At 41.7% G+C, this 20359-nt stretch overlaps 1 protein-coding gene across 1 annotated transcript in view; it reads left to right on the forward strand.

Annotated features, from left to right (window-relative positions):
- PARD6G (par-6 family cell polarity regulator gamma) overlaps positions 1-18788 on the forward strand; it is a 65198-nt gene extending 46410 nt beyond the window's left edge. The window contains exon 3 of the mRNA XM_027745340.2: positions 17088-18788. Within this exon, the coding sequence (XP_027601141.1) occupies positions 17088-17947 (860 nt within the window). The 3' untranslated portion in view covers positions 17948-18788. The remainder of the gene's footprint in view (positions 1-17087) is intronic.
- Positions 18789-20359: the final 1571 nt, after the last annotated feature.

A 20359-nucleotide genomic window follows, 5' to 3' on the forward strand; every position in this document is an offset into this window, starting at 1 on the left:
AACCTGAGAATTGAAGCATCTCAGTTAAACTGTTGTGCCTTATTTTAATTCTTACTTAAGGCATCTATAAATTTTAAGGAGGAAAAGGGAAGACTTTGCGCTCATGGTTACTTTCTTCCATTTGAAGCCTTAAGGAAAGCATCCTAGAGACTTGCAGTATTACACACAAATAAAAAGGCTAGAAAGGATGTTTAGGTAGTCTATTATCAGATAGTTTTAAAACTTCTTAGGATGGGGCAAAGGTAAAAAGGTATGTCTCCTGCTTTCTGAATCAATGTAATGGAAGGGGGTTGTGTCCTCATTTTTCGCAGACCATTTTAAAAACTTGCAGTTGTTGTATGTGATACTTGGTCATACAAATGTCCAGCTTTTTATAAAGCATTTCTGGCAATGAAAGCAGTTGGCGTGCTCTGGAGAGAATAAATCTTCTGAGGATATTAGATCTGTTAGAAATAGAGAAAAACCAGCTAAGGGTCTTGCTCCATTAATACACTTTCAAGTGACTGCTTAGTGGTATTCTCAGAGCTTCCTATCCAGCCTTTGGTCTGATGTTCATCCTAACTCTGCCATGCCATGAGCTTGGCTCTGTGCTCATCTCATCACTCTCTACTTGAAAGGTGCAGTTGATGCATCTCCATTAGTCCTTTTAAGAAGTATCCTTTTAGGTCACAATGTGAGTAAGTCACATGAAGAGTTTATTTGGAGTGAAGTAAGGAAGACTTCCTTAAGAGCAGTGCCGTGTGCCTTTAGCACTGCTCATCAGACAGGTAGCATGGGTGTACATTGCTAGAGGTTATGTACTAAACAGATGTGTTGAGAGCCCTTAATTCCTGTTTCTTCTTAGCTTTAGCTAGTGAATAGATGCCACCTTGTACAGTATTAAGCGTCTTATTTGGTACATAAGCAGTCTTCTCTAATTATTCATCTCTTTTATTGGTATCTCCCTCAAAATTCAGTTTGACCACTACAAAATGGGTTTGGGTGGGGTTTCTTTTGTTTTGTTTTGTTTTGTTTTTTCCTAGCCAGCTTGCTCACACCTTGTAAATTCTTGATGATGGTCAGCTCTAGCTGATGAAAGCTAAACCTTCCTGAGGTTTAGCTCAAAATCACTCAGGCTGTGATTTTGGAGGAACAGCTCCCTACCCTGTTCCTGTCTTTGCTGAGCTGCTCTGGTTACTGTCCTGTGGGTGCCTGGTGCCACCACACCTGGCTCCTGTTTGTGAAGGCTTCCTCCTGCTTCCCAGAGAGAGGGCAAGGTGGCAGCTGCTCTGGCCTCACACCAAATGTATTTCTAGTATCCGAACCTCTCACTCTGCTAAAGACGTTACAGACATCAGGCCAGAACAACACAGGTATTCAAAAGAATTTGCCACTTAGTGTGATTCTAATAGCTAGTATTTTTCTTCAGTGATTGCGATAACTTCTGAACATCTCTAATTTTCAGTCATATGAAATTGTGAATTACTTCTGAACTGAAAGTTTTATGACTTGTGAATTGGAGATTCACTGTTGGCCATGCCTAACTAGAAGTACTGAGACACAAGCTTAACTGGTAAACATAGCTGCTGCCTTACCAATTGGTGACATTAGTTCCCTCTGGATATTCCCTGTTGGCCTGCAAATCAGTGCCAAGGTATATAGAATGACTCACTCCTTGTAGCGCTTCCAAGATGGAAATTCTTAAGTCTAAGCTTGCAGGTGACAATAGTAATATTTTTCACTTGTTAGGCAGGGGTTGGGGTGAGCCCAAAGGGGCCACATCTCTATCCAGTAACTCCCTAGCCAGCAACTACCTTTTGTTTATTGAGTGGATTTTTGTGGGGCTGGCTTTCTGTTTGGGAAGTTTGGTTAGACAGTCTTGTAGTTTTAGGGAGGTTCTTATGTTGCACTTCAGCAGAAAGCTCCCACTGTGAAGGAGCTTGGGCTGACTCTGCATAATGTGACGAGTCTCCTACACAGCATCCTCCCACAGCCTGTCAAGCTGACAGCACAACCCTGGCACTCCGCGTAGCAGTGCTGAGAGTGCTGGGAGCTATTGGCTATCATGATTATGAAGCTAGGAATCTCCTCCTCTCTTCCTGTGGGCTGTGTAACACAAGAGCAAGACTTTTTAATTAGCACAACAATCCGAAGTGAGCAAAAGAGCAGAGCTCAGCTAAAACAGTGTTCTCAGCTGTTTGGGCGAGCAGATGATGTGAAATCTGGCATGTTAACTTTATGTTGGCCTTTGACTGATCTGACATGAGAGGCATAAAACCAGACAGGACAGTGGTGCTTTCCCAGGAGAAATTTGTGTTACAAATGAGATTCTCCCTTCTATGAACTGGCTTTTTGATATCTACGATGCCTAGTTCGTCTTGAATGCCTCACCACTCTTTCAGTATACTTCAGGTACTCTTAGTATCAGGATTTTCCAGATCTCTTTCTTTCTCAGACAAGCAGGTGATTCATAGCTACAGCCTTTTGTTTTTCCCCATTTTTTTCTTAAACTTCCAGACCTGTATCTGTGTATTAAAAGAGAGACACTAAGGGTTCAAGGTGATTCCTTCCAACTAACATATCTTGATTTGCCATGGTCGAAGGCCTGACTTGTGTGAAATGAACTGATACAGACAAAGGCGAGATGAGCTGTCTTGTGCAGAGTTTTAGCGTGGTGATCTGGATGTTAAATTGCATCCATGCAGAAGGAAAAATTGAAGCTGAGTAGATAAATACAATGTGGATGGGTAAGGAAATGCCCAGAAAGAAAAATTTCTACCTCTCTATTTTTTTTTCTCCTCACTGCAGCTCTCTGGATTAATGTGGTGTTAGCTGCTAAGCTAAGGGCAGGTGTCATTAACTTTGAAACTTGTTTAGCCTGTCTCCTTTGATGCTCTGTATCTATCCCTCAGCATGGGAGGAAGCATTGGGACCTTTTCAGTTTCTGCTGGAGGTTCCCTGTGCTGATGCTGTACTAAACACAAAGGTTCTACACTTTGGGTTCTTGGCCACCTATAAACACATCTGTAACACTTAACATAAGCACAAAGCAAACTTCTTTAACCCTGAGAGTGAGTTGTTTGTTCTTAATGCTGATCTCTACACTGCAGCTGCAAAACTTTGTTAAGCTGGAAGACTTTAAATAAGGTGTTTGATTAGCTACTATGTTAATGAGTACATGTTAAAATACAGCACAACTTAGTGCTGAGTGTTTATATCCCTCCCAAGAGCATCTTAGCAAGAAGACATATTAGTCACGTCAACTTCTGAGCCATTGTTTTTGTTTTATATGGCTATTTGTCTTCACTTTTCATGTCCTTGGAACAGTTTTTTTCTGAAGTTGGAACACATCATCAAATAAAAATTCTTGTCTTGGTCACTATTTGGCTTCTGTTGTGGGAATTTAGTATGGATTTAGTAATGCTGACTGATCTTATTATTAGAGATCTTGCCAATTCCTGATGCTGTCTAGCAATTTAAGAGAGTAAGGTGAGGAAAGACATGGAAACTGGGACACTGGGCTTTTGTCTAAAGAAAGCAGAAGGTGTTTTTAATTCATTCTTGTTTCATACATGGGGTGATGATGTGAACTGGCTGCTCACAGTAGAACCCCATGAGGGACTCGAGGTAGTGAAAGGTCTCACAAGAAGACAGAAGTGGAGAGCGGAGGTTACTTGTAGCAGTCCACTGTCTCTGGGCTGTGATGCAGCTTGTACTGAAGCTTGTCCAGCATCAGCTTAAGGAGCACTTGCCTATTGTATTGGGAGGATGCTTCTGTTGAAAGCATTCTTGGAAACAAGCTATGCAGTGTAATGAAAATTAGTCCTAACATACGGCATCTGTTTTTCCTGCCTTTGAACCCTGCAAATCCCTCCTCCTTCCTTTAAAGCTGCTGGGCTTTGCATAACCTCTGATGTATTCTCCAGGTTTTTAGCTTAACTATTCTTATGGGAGCTTAGTCTCTCATGAACAGTAAATTTTTATTTTTAGCACTTCAGGATTCACAGATGAAAAGGACTTTATGTAATTAGCTCTCTTGTGTGGGACACTTTTCTTTAAGGTGTGTTTTCTGGAACTTATAATGGTAGTAAATCAGTCAGTGCACACTAAGGAGTTGCACAGCAGTAAGTTCTGGCCACAGCTTAATTTTTCCAGGTACAGTAAAAGCCATGCCCCAGCACAGTTTGTGCACTTCACTCAGAGCAGGGATCAGGCTGTGAAGGCTGTATGTTCTTTGAGATAGCTGTCTGCCCCTACCCTTCAATAATGTCACTTAACAGGCAAACGTGGTGATGACTCAGTGTTATCTCTTGAGTAACAGGAAAACTGAGATCATGAAGGGAATTCCCAGTGGCATGAATAGTGGGTGTACCCGAGCGTGGCATTGGGAACCTCCGTTCATTGTGACAGGAGATTGCTAGTAACAGAGATGAGGTCTGCACTTGAGCAGTGTCTGTGTTTAGCATCTCAGGAGCAGCCGTGTCAGTCAAACCATGAGCAGCAGTGCCATTGCTTGCTGCTATTACTGGCAGAGCTATGTTTTCTTTCAAAAAAACTTGTTTGGGTAAAAGATTGAGGTCTGTACTGAAGTGTTTGGTATAACTTTGCTTGTGAAATACATGAAGTAACTTGTGCTCCCCAGGAGGCAATATCGATGCTTGTAGCTGCCAACACTGATACTAGTTAAGGAGACAAAATGCTTACATGAGGCCTGAAGTAGGTTTAGTAAATAAAGAAAAGGTTTTCTTACATTTGAGCCAGTAAATGTCAGCTTCACTTGCCATGTGTCATGTTTTGTTCTGATATCGTGGAACCTGATCTAATTCTATAATTTCTGAATAATCACTTCCTGTCTGCCACTCCCTTGTTTGTATCATGTGCTCATAGGGAGAAACACTTTTTAAAAAGAAAGTACACCCTCCACTAGCTTACCACACTCACATAATGATGGAGTGTCTCAAAAGTTGCTTGAAGAAAAAAGCCAGACTTTTTAAGTGGTGTAAAGCATTGGTGCTGTATTTGGGGTTTTTTTTTGCCTGTTTATTTTTCAGTATTGCAGATTGCTACTTGATATTCTAGGAAAAAAGCTTCACAGTCCTGTTAGTGGTCATCTGAGGGCTAGACCCCTCAAGTATGTAGGTGCTGCGAACATTGACAGCTCTTGGGGAGTCGCCTCAGGTGCAAAGTTTGCCCAAGCTGCAGCCTTTAATTAGTTTGTGTACATAATTGAGCATGAAGCCCTAGCCAGTGATGGAGAAAGGAATACAGCATTATAAAAATAATGTTGGGGAAATCATTTAGCCAGTAACTCTACATAGCTGATCCTTCTGCCAGACTCGCCATGATCCTTTAATCTGCTTTTAAGTAAAACATGTAGTTTTTACTGACAGAAGAGGGATGAGAGTTAAATGCCTCTTGCTTTCTGATGATGGCCAGGAAAAGATATTGCTAGTCTAACATTAAAAGTAAAAAACTATTTTGTTCTCAACTGTAGAAGCCAAGGTAGTGTATGTTGGGCAAGGCTTCATTTCTGTTTTGAGGAAGAGGGGTGGGGACATTGCTCTAATCCTCTTACTTCATGGCTATGGCAGCAAAGGAAACAAGGAGGGTAACTTGCTGCTCTAGCCCGAGTAAGGGCCACCATTGCAGCAGGAGTTATGGGTACCACAAAGTAATGTGCAACACGTGTGTATGTGTGTGAAGACCACAGGGATTATGCTAAATGTCACACTGAGAACCTGTGAGATACAGTTTTATTACGTAAATATCGACTGTTGTGCTGAAAAAAAAGGTGTATTGTGGAGCTTCTTCCTCCACAGAAATGTCCAGCATGTGCTTGGCTCTGTAGGGAAGCTCTGCATGGGCAAATATCAGACAGGCAACCCTCCTCAGACTGACTTTTTTCAGCCCTTCCTTAGCCTGTGGGCAGGGACTCAGGATACACCAGCAGCAGCATTCAGCTGGGGGGCAGCTGTGCATTAGGGATGAGGTTGGCATTTTATTCCCTTAGTGGGGAGTTCTTTCTGGCCCCTCTCTGTATCAAAGATCAGCTCTGCACTGATTGGCAAAGGGCTGGGCCTCTGCCAGAGCGACTGGGCTCTCCAGAAAAGTAGCGTTTGCTTCTGCCCTAGTGATTATTCAGGAAAAAGTTTTACTTTGCACTCCACAGGCAGTTTTACTGTTTTGCAACCTGTCATCAGGAAAGAGGGCTTCCTGGCTTTTGCTTTGTTTATATCTAGAAGCAGCAATGATTTCCATTTGTGAGGTGAGCTGTCATGTCCTCTGAAGGAGGAAGAGTGCCGGCAACTTGGGGAAGTGTTACAGACGTAGTTTGAATTGTAATAGATTGGGTTCTTGACCTTGCTTCTCCTCTGCATTAGGAAACAGAACATTAAATAGATTTATATAATACGTGTTTGCAGCTTTTCTGCTTGGTACCAGCAGCTCTTCGAGGTTGCTCCTCCCTTGTCCCCTGCCACCTGAGGGGCCCTTAATTTTGCATTAATTCTTGGTGCTCCTTTTCAGTGCCATCGTCACCATGTCTGACGCACAGGGTTGCATTGGCCATTGCTGAGGATGATGACTGGCTCAGACCTGCTTCTGCCAGGGCTTGGTGCTGCTCCTTCTCCTTCTGCCCACGGGCTTGCTCCTGCCCGCCCTGGCCTGCTCCAGCCTGGGGAACAGGGGACTGGAAAACATGTCTCTGCAGGGGCAGTACCACCTGTTCCTGTCCCATCTGAACACAGGAGATAAACTGTCTGGGATTCCCACAGCTCTGCAGTCCCACCAGCCAGGAGGGCATCCTGATGCATCTGGGAGACCACAGGTGTAGGCAAGAGCCTGTCAGTGCTGTAAGGCCGGGGCATCCGGGGCAGTGGCTGTGTGGGGCTGATGAGTGAGGGAGCAGCTGTGCGAGCCCTTCACAGGGCTGGCCCACAAGGGGTGTTTATCTTATGACTAATCTGACTCCAGCCAACAAAGCTTGGGAGACTCCCAGAGGTCGGGACTTGAAAGACAAATGTTGTAATTAATTTCTTATGCCACACTTGTTGTGAAACCTTTTTAATTCCATGATAAGAGGCAGAATCTGGATTTTGTTTACCATCAGCTGGGTTGGAGGCAGGAACCAGAAAAGTGCTTTGTAAAGCACTGCAAATGTTTTTCTCTCCCTCCCCCCCCTTTGCAGGATGTATGTGGTATTATCACACCACAACAGTGAAGCTATAAAAACAGTATTGCATCCTTTTTTTTGAAGAGAGAAAACAAAACCTAGAAGAATTTTAACTGGTTAAAAACACATCTTTCTCTGAGAAGGTCTGGTAGGAACTTCAGAACAACCCAAGATAAAGAGTGTGGAAGAGATCACCATTTATTTCTTTGATACTTAAATCTTCATTAATATGTACTTCTGCACAGTTTGGGGATTTCTTTTTTTCTTTTAGTTATTTTTACTGGGAATTTAGAAGAATAAGACACTTCCTAGCTTGCTTGTCTGAACTAGCTTGGGATGAATAAGGTGTTACTCAGCAAAAGAATGCATGAGAAAGAATTACTTCAGAACAGAAAACAGTCTTTCTTCATAGTACTCTTGTACCTCACAGATTTAATGTTTGTAGCAGTTCAATGTCTCATTTGTCACCTCTGAATAAGCTACTAGTGCTCCCAGCTCTGGAATATCTTTTCCTTCCAAGCAGAAAAACTGCCTGCATGCTACAGAAATATGATTAACCTGACCACACGGTAATAGAGGATTCTTGATAACTGCCAGTTTTAGCTAAGGAGGGTTCATCACTCTAGACTGGAGAGGAGGAGAGCATCTGGCAGAGAAGGCGAGGGTATGTGGCAGAAAGGAGCAGAAGGGAGTGTGTAATACCAGGCTTGAATCAGATTCCCTTGGGTGAGCTATAGTCTTAACTGTGTTAACTGGGTAGTACAGGTTCTGCCTTCCTGGCACGGCTCACCTCTGCTAGCTGTTGAAATGGCCTTCAGTGCTGATGACCTTACTTCTGAACGGAGGAAGTGGCTGTGTTTTAATATCCGATCATCTATGGGATGATGGTTCTGATCAGTTTCAGCACTGCAGCTCTTCAAAACCTTCTCCTTTCACCTATGGCTGTGTAAATACTCTCCTCATACAGACACACCACCTTTATATTATGTTGCCTAATGTCGTGCTGCCTTTCCAGGCTTCATTTGCAGCTTCTTCTGAGACTAGTATGAGACAAAAATTTTGTTTCTTGTCAGAGGTGTAAAATTCATATTTTGAATGCATATGATCCTGAGGTGAATTTTTTTCATTACTTGTGGTGTTTTTTTCAAATACTGCAGTTATGAAAAACAGAATGGTATTCTCCTGAACTTGGTCTTTGGTTCAGTCTGTAAATTCTGTTTACATTTCATGCCTTCCACACTTTAGATTTGTGGAAAAAGTAACTATTTTCTGCTACCAGTTTGGAAACAGTTATATTCAATACTTACTTTATAAAATCTATCACTTTTTGTGTCATTTAATAAGATTTTTATTGTAGCTGCAGTGCATAATAAGAGTTATTGCTGTTACTGCTCCCTTCAACTGCTTGATCTTCTGAGTGAATAGGAAGAGCATGTTTGTTCCAGGTCAAAAATGGAGTGGGTGAAACAGAATAATTAATGGCTTGCTTTTTAATAACTTTAAATCTTGAAGTTTGTAATCATGACTTGTTGTAGAGATTGCATGCAACTGTAGGTTGGAAAGTGGTGGTTTTGGGGGGGATTTTTTTTTTTCTCCCTAGGCATCTTTGATTAGGATTGATAGCCCTCCCATTTTGATACCATCGGCTGAGTGAACACAGTTTTTGATGGTTGCTAGGAGTTGTTGTGTACATATAGATTTCTTTGTCAGGCTCTGGCCATCAGGAGAGCTGCTTACAGGTGATGCTATTGCTCTCTGCATGCATCACCAACCCACTACTGCTGCTGGGTGTCCGGTCAGTGCTGACTGGCCTGGGAAACCATCTCACCAATAAAACCTCCAGAGCAGCACCTGTGACCTTGGGATGAACATAATAATGATTGATGGCTGAGATGTGGAAGAAAAACATGACTTTTCCCAACTTCCCACTGACCTACTGCAGGAAATGAGAAGATTAACTAATACTTTAAAAAACCCAAGCAAAACAGCAACGAAGCCAAAGCTCAAACCCTACAATTTTCTAGTGCTGCAAAAACGCAACCTTGGCATAACATGGTTTGTGGAAAAAAACAAGGGGAGAAGGGCTGTTTCTGTCATGTTTTAGGGTAGAAGTAACATATGAAACCTAGAGGAAAAAACCCCTGACAGTCCTGGGAAACACCAAATTTTACAGGTGAAAGTGTGGATGGAGTCCTATAGTTAGCTTATGGCTAGTTTGGGGAGCTGGGTTTGGATATTTCTGAGGGCAAGGATAGCTTCGGGAGGTACAGGCCTGAGTGCTTACTTATATTTGGTAGCACCCTTCTCCTCCAAAGGCCTCACTTCTTTCATGGGGCAAACTTGGAGGTCCAGCAACAACTTTTGCTCCATTGCAGCAGTGCTGAGTCAGAAACAAAGGGCCTGCTGCTGAAAAGGGAAGAGGTTCAGCAAGGGAACAGTGGCCTCTGATGACAAGCAGTGAGAAGTGCAGGAGGCCACACCAGCAATGTAGACTTAAGTCCCAAGGAATTGATTGTCTCCATCCTCAAGGCAACTGGCAGAAAAATATTTTTTATACATGTCTGACACCGTAAAGAGCCTGAGGCTAATGCAGTTCAAGTTTTGCTTGCTGTAACATGTAAAACCAAACAAAAAAATAACATTCACTTTCTTGAAAGAAGGTAGGATATTTTAAATTTATAAGTGTTGGAAGTAGAGATGTTAATGTTGGAAATACATTTGTGTTACCCATGTGTGTAACGTTACGCATTTGTATTAGATTTTAGTCCTAACCTATGAGTGAACACTTCCTAAGTAGGAAGGCAAATTAATATCTTTAGTACTGATTCATTGTAGAAGGAAGGTTACCTTTGGCAAAACTGTAGTTTACTAGGCCTAGTTTGTGCTTCCAAAGCCCTGTTAAATGTTATAGATAAACCATAACATTTAAGTAGTCTTAATGTTGATGAGATTGTTTCCAGTTTCTTGTGATACAGTGATATGAAGGGAGAGAAAGGAGTAAGTGCTGTGTGTGAGTCTGTGCTTGTGCGGGACACATTACTTCACTTTTGATGGAATAGCAGCTACAACTACTTTACCTACAGTGTGTCTTTTGTGTTGGTTCACCCAGGGGTTGCTGGCAGCAGTGATTGCTGGATTTTTTTTAATATTCCTGCAACATATAGAATGCAATGCTAGCATTCAGATAACCTTATTTTTCCCGTTATTAAATACTCCTTGATGAGCAGTATTGGCACTGATCGTCCCCCCAAGTCAAAGTTCACTTCGTATCTGTTTCCTCTTAAATCCCTTTGCATGTGGTCAGCTTTATAGGTCATAAATGAGAGTCTGCCAGCTTATTTGTTGTCTGATTGTTTTCACAAATGCTTCTGGTGTTGATCTTTCTGAGAAAATAGACACTGATTGCAATTTGTGTCTAACACAGACGGTGTTTTGTAGCTGGGACACAGAATGGTAGAAGGGTTAAACATGACACGTTCCCTTGAAACAGTTTTGACTGCTGCTAATTTGAATGTTCAGTAATGGAGATCTGTTGGATGGAGGGGTTACCCTTCACTATTAATGACTCATTGGCCTCCTTCCCAAGCTGCCTGAAGTGCTGCTCTCCCTAGTGGAAGTAATTTTGTCTTTGAAGTACTTTCCAGAGCTGTCAACTAATGTTCCACAGTTCCCAGAGGAAATAATAAGCCATGAGCGCATGTACACTGAAAATGTAGAGTCTGAAATGAACTGTTCCTATAGGAGCCTGGCAGTCTGCTTCTCTGTGGAATTCAGCTTGTTTATACAATCTTATCTGGCTAAGCTTTGGTATTTTATCTGGCAGGCAGTTCCTATGAAAAGCAGCTGTCCAAGCAGTGGGAGTGGTGCTCCTGTTGTTTTTTTCAGAAGGTCTATAATTTCTTGTTTCATGTAAATTAAAGAAATACAATACTCTCTTGGCTACAACCAAATGCTCTAACCAGTTTTCTTTCCCTTATAAATAGCCCTTAAACTATGCTCTGCTGTTACGTCCTGTATGACTTAATGATAGAATCATAGAATCAAAGAATCAACTGGGTTGGAAAAGACCTCCAAGATCATCAAGTCCAACCCTTGATCCAACACCACCGTGGTTACTAGACCATGGCACTAAGTGCCACATCCAGTCTCATCTTAAAAACCTCCAGGGATGGTGAATCCATCACCTCTCTGGACAGCCATTCCAACGTCTGATTACTCTCTCCGTAAAAAATTTCTTCCTAATATCCAACCTAAGCCTCCCCTGGCATAGCTTAAGATCATGCCCTATTGTCCTACTGCTGGTTGCTTGGGAAGAGACCGATCCCCACCTGGCTTCAACCTCCTTTCAGGTAGTTGTAGAGAGTGATGAGGTTTCCCCTGAGCCTCCTCTTCTCCAGGCTGAACAACCCCAGCTCCCTCAGCCTCTCCTCATAGGACTTGTGCTCAAGTCCCTTCCCCAGCCTCATTGCTCTTCTCTGGACCTGCTCCAGCACCTTGACATCCTTCCTGAAATGAGAGGCTCAGAACTGGACACAGTACTCGAGGTGTGGCCTCACCAGCACTGAGTACAGGGGAAGAATCACTTCCCTGGTCCTGCTGGCCACACTGTTCCTGATCCAGGCCAGGATGCCATTGGCCTTCTTGGCCACCTGTGCACAATCCTGGCTCATGTTCAGCTTCCTGTCAATCCAATCTCCCAGGTCCTTTTCTACCTGGCTGCTCTCCAGTCACTCTGTGCCCAGCCTGTAGCGCTGCAGGGGGTTGTTGTGGCCAAAGTGCAGGACCCGACACTTGGCCTTGTTGAACCTCATCCCATTGGAATCAACCCAACTGTCCAGCTTGTCCAAGTCCCTCTGCAGAGCCCTCCTGCCTTCCAGCTGATCAACACTTCTCCCCAACTTAGTGAAATCTGCACATTTGCTAATGGTGGACTCAATCCCCTCATCCAGATCATCAGTAAAGGTATTAAATAGAACTGGGCCCAACACTGATCCCTGAGGGACACCACTTGACCGGCCACCAACTGGATGCAGCACCGTTCACCACCACTCTCTGGGCCCGGCCATCCAGCCAGTTCTTAACCCAGCAGAGAGTGCCCCTGTCCAAGCTGCCAGCTTTTTCAGGAGTATGCTATGGGAGACGGTGTCAAAGGTTTTGCTGAAATCCAGATAGACCACATCATAGGATTCATGGCGCCCACCAGGAAGGTGTAATGTGTTCTGTGAAGTCACAGGCTGACTACAGAATTGTTAGAAGAGTAACTCGAAGATGTTACCATCTGTGAATTTACAGGTATGTTTTTAACCACCACCACTGTTGTCAAGAAAGTGAGCATAGGTGAGCTTCCTATGTGAAGAGGTCTGTAGATCTGTAGCGTATATCGATCGTCTCTAACAGAGAGGTCCTTATGGGTAAGCAGGTAGTGACAAGGCTATTTAAAAAAACAAACAAACAAAAAAACCTACCACCAAGCACATATTAACTGAAAGGATGCAGCCAAAATACACAAGGTTTTATGTTCAAGGATTGGACTTGATGATCTCAGAGGTCTTTTCCAACCTGGTTGATTCTATGATTCTATGCAGCTCATGCTAGATAATAAAATGTTTCTTAAAACTTACTGAAAGCTGAAGCTTTTTTGGGAAAAGAGTGGCAATAACATTCAGTGTCTGCAGAAGAGTTTGAGGTATTTTTTGTGTAGCTTTGGGTTGCAGGTTCAAGTAAGAGAGAACGGAAAATCTGAGGAGTCCTTCTCCAACTGTGGTAAATTGTGTTCTTCATCTCTTTTACAGGAATAGTGTTTTCAGTGGGAAGTAAATTATGGGCACAAGTAAAATTCAGGTCCAAGTCTCAAAATTTAGTGGCTATGCAGGATTATCTGACCAGTTCATAGTATATCTTTGTCTGAAAGCACTACATCTTGTAGATGAAAATGGTCCAAGTAATCTGCCCCATTCTGAGAAATCCGGGACATATTCAAGACCTAAAAAGTTAATTTTCCCTCTGTCACCTGTATGTAAATAACATTTCATTCCAGCCTCATTTGAGACTTAAGAAGACATGACACTTGGCTTCAAGCACTGTTCAAATGTCCCATTTGATGATACTTCTCAAGGTTGTACACATGCAGAATTTTATAGACCTTTTGCTCCACAAAAGGAGAATTTGATATTGCAACAAATGAAACATGAAAAATGAGCTCTGCCTCGTTCCATATGGTATATACTGGTCTTGCCTGAGACCCAGCATCAAGCACAGTCCATTCCTTTAGCTGAAGTGGCATTCCTGCTTGAAATTCAATACAGTGAGAAACTCAAAACCTAACAAGAAGTTGCTGACCTTCATTAAAAGTCATCATAAATTATGCAGTGATACAGTTTTCAGTTCAGTCTGACACATGCCACCAGAGCAGTTTAGTACTGGTTGTGGCCACCCCATAGCTGGTAAAAGTGAATGATGTTGTCTGACCTGTCCCAGTTCCCTTGTAAAGAAGGAAGTTTTCTTTTTGCTGTGCTAGGGATTAATGACTTTCTGATGCTACAGAAACAGCTGATGTTAAACTTCACTAGAGATACTTTGCTTTATTCCTACAGCAAGAATAGTGGTTCTAAATACCATCGAGGAGGTAGCTGGATTCTGCAGGATTTTTTTGTTTTGTTTTATTTTTTTTTTATTTTAAGGTGATGTCCAATTGAGTATAACTGCTAGTGAGCAGATTATCTTGAATTCACATAATCTAATAATCCCTGTATTTTTAAGAAGCATATATTCTGTACTTGAACTTTTTCTGGAAAATAAAGTTAATTAGTGTTTTTTCTTAAAAGCTCTTCAAATTAGCTCTCATTTCTCCAACCTGTAATAGCTTTCAGCAGTTTTACCTGTTAAAATTAGGACTTCATCTTCCTGGTATGGAATCCTGTTTAGAGTCAGAGTTGGAAACTAATGCTTGGCGTTGTTTTAAAAACAGAAACTTCAGTCATCAATGGGACATGGACTTCATTTTTTACCATGGTCTAGCCCTGTAATACTAAATCCAAGAATGGTCAGTGGTCCAACACTGAAGGTAGCCTGTATCACTTGTAATGTAATCCTGCTTCTGCCTGGTTCATGTTTGGAGGAAAAAGGTAGCATTTTTTGTGGTGAGATGGGCTTTTTGTTTTAGAGGAAGTGGTTGTCTTGAAGCTGTTCAGAGGTTAGGAATGCTGGCAGTCATCTGGGGGGGCAGGTTACTGGACTGAGCACAGGTGAGGAGGTCACAGGCATAGAACAACTACTTCTTGTGTTCCACTGCCTTGATGCTGCCCAGCCCAAGAAAGCTGATTCAGAAATGACCCGTGTGTCTTAGGAGGACCATCATACTTGTGTGACATTAGTACTTGATCATCACAGACTTGCATGTGAGAATTAACTCTCTGGATTGTTGTTAATTTAAGGGGAAGAAAACAGTGTTATCAACAAATATTCCCAGATGAACTATTTGGTAAAGCTTTAGCAAGTTTGCCTTAAAGTAATTAAGTATTAATATACTAACATAGAGAGGAAGGGAGATAACAGTTACCTGAGTGCTTTCAGGGGACAGATGACTAACCAGGGCATGTGCTCATTTTACCTACAATGCACTGAACTGTACTTGCCTACCTATTTTTCTGAATCTTTAAGGGATGCAGATTTTGGTTTAAGTTTGGTTTGCCAGTGCGGCAGGAGACGGTCTTAAACACATAGACCTGTAATGTGTATGTAATTTTAATTGCCATCTTAAACTGAAATTTTGGGGTAAAGGTTCTCTTGGACTCTAAGGCACAGCACTGCTGTTCTTACAGTGCTGTTTCAAGTGAGGAAGAACTTATATTCTAAATCTGAATCCCCAAGTTGTTTTATTAGGACTGTCACAGAAATTTATCCGTGAATTGTGAGGGTGAGCAGGGCACAGTGTTTGAGGCTGTAGTGATGAAAGACATCTCTTATGGATGCATACTTTACAAGGAAAAGGTATTTGTTGTGAACCTTCGGAATCATCCATCAGAACTAGGTGAATGTAGATGGTGATCTTCTTGATGAAAGAAAAGGAATAATACCTAGCTTTGGTTCCAGAAGTTGGCTTGTGCATTCAAAAGAGTAGACACTGCACTGACTGTTCACCAAGTGAACTTGAGAAGGTGCCCCCTCTACAAAGTCACTGTCTTGGCTGTGAATATGCTTCCAGAAACGAGTTGGGAGCTTCTCGCATTTGAGTGATTTTAAGGACTTCCAGTCCTGTGCCTTACCAACCTAAATAACACAGTAAGGCCTGTGTAATTGGTACAGCTCTGAACAGCCTGGGAGGAGAGAGAAGAGGCAAATGTGAAGTTAAACACAACAAATTTGTTCAAGGAGTATCTTTATTTCACGGGAACTTTTCCTTTGGCACCACCTTCTAGATGCCTTATATGTCCTCAGGGTTAGTATAGCCAATGTAGATAAGTTATAGGAGAATGCAGAAATAGTCTTTCTGAAGTCTTCAAAGGACTTTTTCTAGCCCAATAACTGTGTAGGATCATAGAATAAATTAGATTGGAAGGGACCTCTGGAGCCCAGCTAATCTAACACCCTGCTCCAAAGAGGCTCAGTTTGATCAGGTTGCTGCTTAGCACATTTTTTTGTGTCCTTTGATTAGTGTAACTTAATGTCATTTAACTGAAGTCTGTCAATAATATGCCTTGAAATTAGACTTGAAAATGAGACTTGCAAGACATAGAAATGCAATTATAAGCTTGTTTTTACTAACACCTTTTTTCCCCTAACCTATGCAAGGTTAATTTATTGGAGAAAAAAAATGCTTAGTGGCAGTTGTGTGAATGTACTTTTGGATTATACTGCTTATTTTCAACAGTAGAATAAACTGGAAGTCTGTTAGTTTATCTGAAAAGTGTTATCATGCTAAACTCCCCGTGAAATAATTTTCCAGCTAGTGCATGTTTCATGTTTAAACTATGCACAGTATTTTTAATGGGAAATGCAGTGACGCAATTTGTACACTAACAACTTCATGTCTTAAGTGTTTTTTATGCAAAGCACAACATGAGCTTCTTATATGGAATAACTTCTTTTACTTGGATAATTTAAAAGTGATTACTTTGCAATGCACTTGAAATAAGTGCTACAGAGACTAAAATATTTAAACATTTCCTTAAACTGCAGACCCTAGAAAGGCAGCTTTCCCGTGGATCTTCCTCTCAAGGGCAGGAGTCCATGTCTATTCTATGATGTTTAGCGTACGGACTAGGCAGCAGAGCAGTTTCTCCCTGCATCTCTTTCTGCCAGGCTGCTTGCTTACACAGAACCTTTTGTTATCTGGCACTTTTAGCACTTTTTATTGCTGTCAAGTTCAGCTGAAATGAAGTAAAATATTCCAAAGAGAAAAGTGATGTACCAAGAGATGCATATTAACTAACAAAGGCTAGGCAAAAAACGTATCCAACTACTCTCTTACACTCTGCTATCATGTTTGTACCTAAGGCCTGCTATCAGTTAAGGCTATGTGTTGAGTATTAAAATGCACCCTAATTCAGACTTTCAGGTTAGGAATACGCTCCTTGGCCACTTGAGATGTATGTGTAAAATTAGAATCCAACTCTGAAAATACAGTCTCATGTCTAAGATGGTATATCAGGCCTGCAGCAAGTAATTGCATACTACATAGCTGAAATAGGAGTTCAGAAAAAGAAGGGGTTTTTCCCCAAAACAGGGAAGTGTGGGTAGTAATTATAAACAACTCATTCATTCTGAATGTTGTGCTGATGGACATAAAGTGAAACAAAGGTTAGAATAAGTGGGAGAATTAGTTTTTTTTCCATATTATTAAGAGTGTGCCTTCACTGAACAAAATTTAAGTGTAAAATGCCCTGCAGATTGAATTATTCTGTTTGATTGATATACATTGGTACTGCTTCTCTTTCAGATGAAGTAGACTACAGCAATTTTGGGACCAACACGCTATCAAGGAAGAAGAAGGCTCTGGTGACACTCCGCAATGACAACCTCCGACGGCGTCCTCACATTAACATTAGCATGCCTCATGATTTTAGACCAGTGTCTTCCATAATTGATGTGGACATTCTTCCTGAAACACACAGGAGAGTGAGGCTGTATCGACACGGGTGTGAGAAACCCTTAGGATTTTACATTCGCGATGGCACCAGCGTAAGAGTTACTCCTCATGGACTGGAAAAAGTACCCGGTATCTTCATCTCTCGTATGGTTCCTGGTGGCTTAGCAGAGAGCACAGGCTTGCTGGCTGTGAATGATGAAGTCCTGGAAGTTAATGGCATTGAAGTAGCAGGAAAGACTCTTGACCAAGTCACAGACATGATGATTGCCAACAGCCATAATCTTATTATCACAGTCAAGCCAGCAAACCAGAGGAACAATATTATTCGGAGCAGTAGGATGTCTGGTAGCTCTGGCCAGTCTACAGACAGCACTGCGAGTCACCACAGCTTGCCTACATCCCATGTGCTGCAGAACTTCCACCCTGATGAAATGGAGAGTGATGAAGAGGCTGACATTGTCATTGAGGGTGGTCTGGAGCCACAGCACATTCCTAAACTGCACAGCCTTACTTCCAGTAGCCTCTCTCGAATCAATGGCAGCAGCCTTAGCCACAGACTTCAAAGGGACCTGGTGCTCAACAACAACTCTGGCCGAGAAAGCAATGGCAACATCCACAAATTACTCAGTTCCTTAAAAACTGATCCCCGACACAGTCTGGTTATCCCCAGAGGAGGTATCGAGGAGGATGGAACAGTCATTACGCTTTAGTAGCAACTTCTGCAATTCTCCTTACAGTCTTAAGTGCCAATTGGGACAATTAACTCGTGCAACATGTTATGCACAAAACAGGGAGCTGATATTCTCATAGACCTCACGGGTGCAGAAAATTGTTGCTTTCTAGGAAACGTGGCATCTGGAGTTAGACATAAAGCTGTCATGCACTGCAAAATTTGTCAGGAGAAAGCCAGAGTGCAAAATCTGGTTCATATCCCAGCCCTGAAGTGAGAACACAAATTTGTTTTAGTTGTTATAAATCTAAGCAGTCTTACAGGCTACCCATAGCAATGCTACATACTTGGGTTTGAATACATGGGTGGATGTATTAATACGTGCATGTATACGAATTAGATTTTAATAGTAACAGACATGTCTATTTGAAGTGGAACCTGGTTTTCTTCTAATACTGGCTTAAAGGGGGCGCTTCTTAACAGCCATCCCATCTTCTACTGTTACACACAGCCCTTCTGCTAACTTGTTTACACCATATTTTCAGCCTTATGTCTAATCCAGACGAGCTCTACATAAAAGTAGCTGTTTCCTACTCTGGTGGTAACAACGTTTGGGAGATGCTGCAAGTACATTTTCCAAAGGAAACTGTAGATTCTATATATATAAAAATAAGTGGTTTTAGAGGCCCGAGGCGGCCGTGTGTAGGATGTAGCCGTGACTGCTGGGGCACGGTCGCCACCTGCGGGCCAGCGCTGGGAACGCGGGGAGGCACCGACACGGCGGGGTCAGCGCCGCTGTGTGGTGGTGTATTCTTTTCCGATATTTATTAGATAATACCTCTTGGTTTTTTCCCCATCATCTCTCTCTTTTTTTTTTTTTTTTTTTCAAAATCATGGTTCACGTGAATTTTTAAAGATGCAAGCAAGAAAGCAGCAGAAGTGGAAGAGTGTGCTAGGACTGTCCCCTTCACCTCAGAGCTGACACAATCCCTTGTACCTTTGGGGCCACCTAAATCCACAAGGTCTTTCCTTACAAAAGGTTGGCTGATTGCCGTGCAGAGCTGGAGGGGGATGCTGACTGACTGTCAAACCTAACTGTTATTTTTGGACTCTTCTAGTAATAAAGCTTAACATCTACACAGGATTTCTAGAAACTTAAAATATAGTGGATGTTTGCGATGGTCAGACACCTTTACTGGGTGCTGGCTGTTGGGTGACCAGTGACTGTTGAGTCACAACCTGTCTGCTTCTGAAAATGCCATGAGTCTAAGAAAGCGATTTAATCCAAAATATTTTGTTATATCTCAATCAGTGTAAGAAACAAAATATAAATGTTTTACGATGTATTTTTCTATTTTTAGCTTGTGTCATTTGCTCTTTGTTTTTAACTTTGTAGTACATTAAAGCTTTTTTTATATGGTGGAATAGACATTTCTTAAATATTGTATGGATATGAAAATTCAGAAGTCTTGGTTTGAAGAAATTACATTCCATTTTGGAATCTGTAATGGCTGGAAAAAGGATGTGCGGACTAATTCATTGTTGCTAATTTAGAATACCTGTGGAACAACCAGTCTTCTGCTCATTGTTAAATATCCTTGGGACATTGAACTTAGTTTATTTCTTTTAGATTTGCTTTAAAAGTTTATTTTAAAATTCTTTCACTTACTCTAATTAAATTTTTTCTAGGTATCACAGCAGCTATAGAGCTGTACTTATTTTTACTGGCACAGTAAGAATAGATCATTGATCCTGTTCGTCTTAAAACTGTGTTTGTACTTTACCAAAGGTTTTCATTTTTTAAAAAAATCTGATTATTGGTGCAGTAAAAAAAAAAGAATAGCTGGATATGCTTCAGTCAATCTGACCATCTTATCAGGAAAATTTTGTTACACCTTAAATAAGACTACTTTTATGAATAAGTGATTTGTCTGGCTGAAGTTACTCGTTTTTCCTTATTTAACTGATGACAATGTGACCTATCTGCAATAAAATGTGCACTGTCTTACTTCTAAGCTATATTCTTTCCCTGTGCTCAAGCATTTATGTGGAAGTATATCCCATCCCTGTGAAAACAAGGTATCTGGGTTGGATGGTTCTTCAACTATGTAACCATTTTAGTAATGATTTTCTATGTATTAGTACAGACTTTGATCCCGCTGCTTGATCTCAGTGATACTGAGTTTCTTTCCATAATGTTTTTTTTCCCGAGTACTGCTTTTACTAAAGAGTACTGCTACACTGATTTCCTTGGGAACCCACTCATAGCAGTTTTCCCAGTACTGCTTTTACTAAAGGGTACTATTACACTAATTTCCTTGGGAACCCTCTCATAGCAGGGCTGGCTGCAAACCTCAGGGCTTTGAGGGTTAATTCTGACTCCTCAGAAAAAGCCTAGGATACCTCTGGCTTAGTGATCTGCTGCTGCACTGCACTCCTTTGCCTGGAGCCT

Source organism: Pipra filicauda, unplaced genomic scaffold, assembly GCF_003945595.2.
Source record: "Pipra filicauda isolate LSUMZ 115617 unplaced genomic scaffold, ASM394559v2 scaffold224_size1409572_pilon, whole genome shotgun sequence".
Classification (NCBI taxonomy): domain Eukaryota; kingdom Metazoa; phylum Chordata; class Aves; order Passeriformes; family Pipridae; genus Pipra; species Pipra filicauda.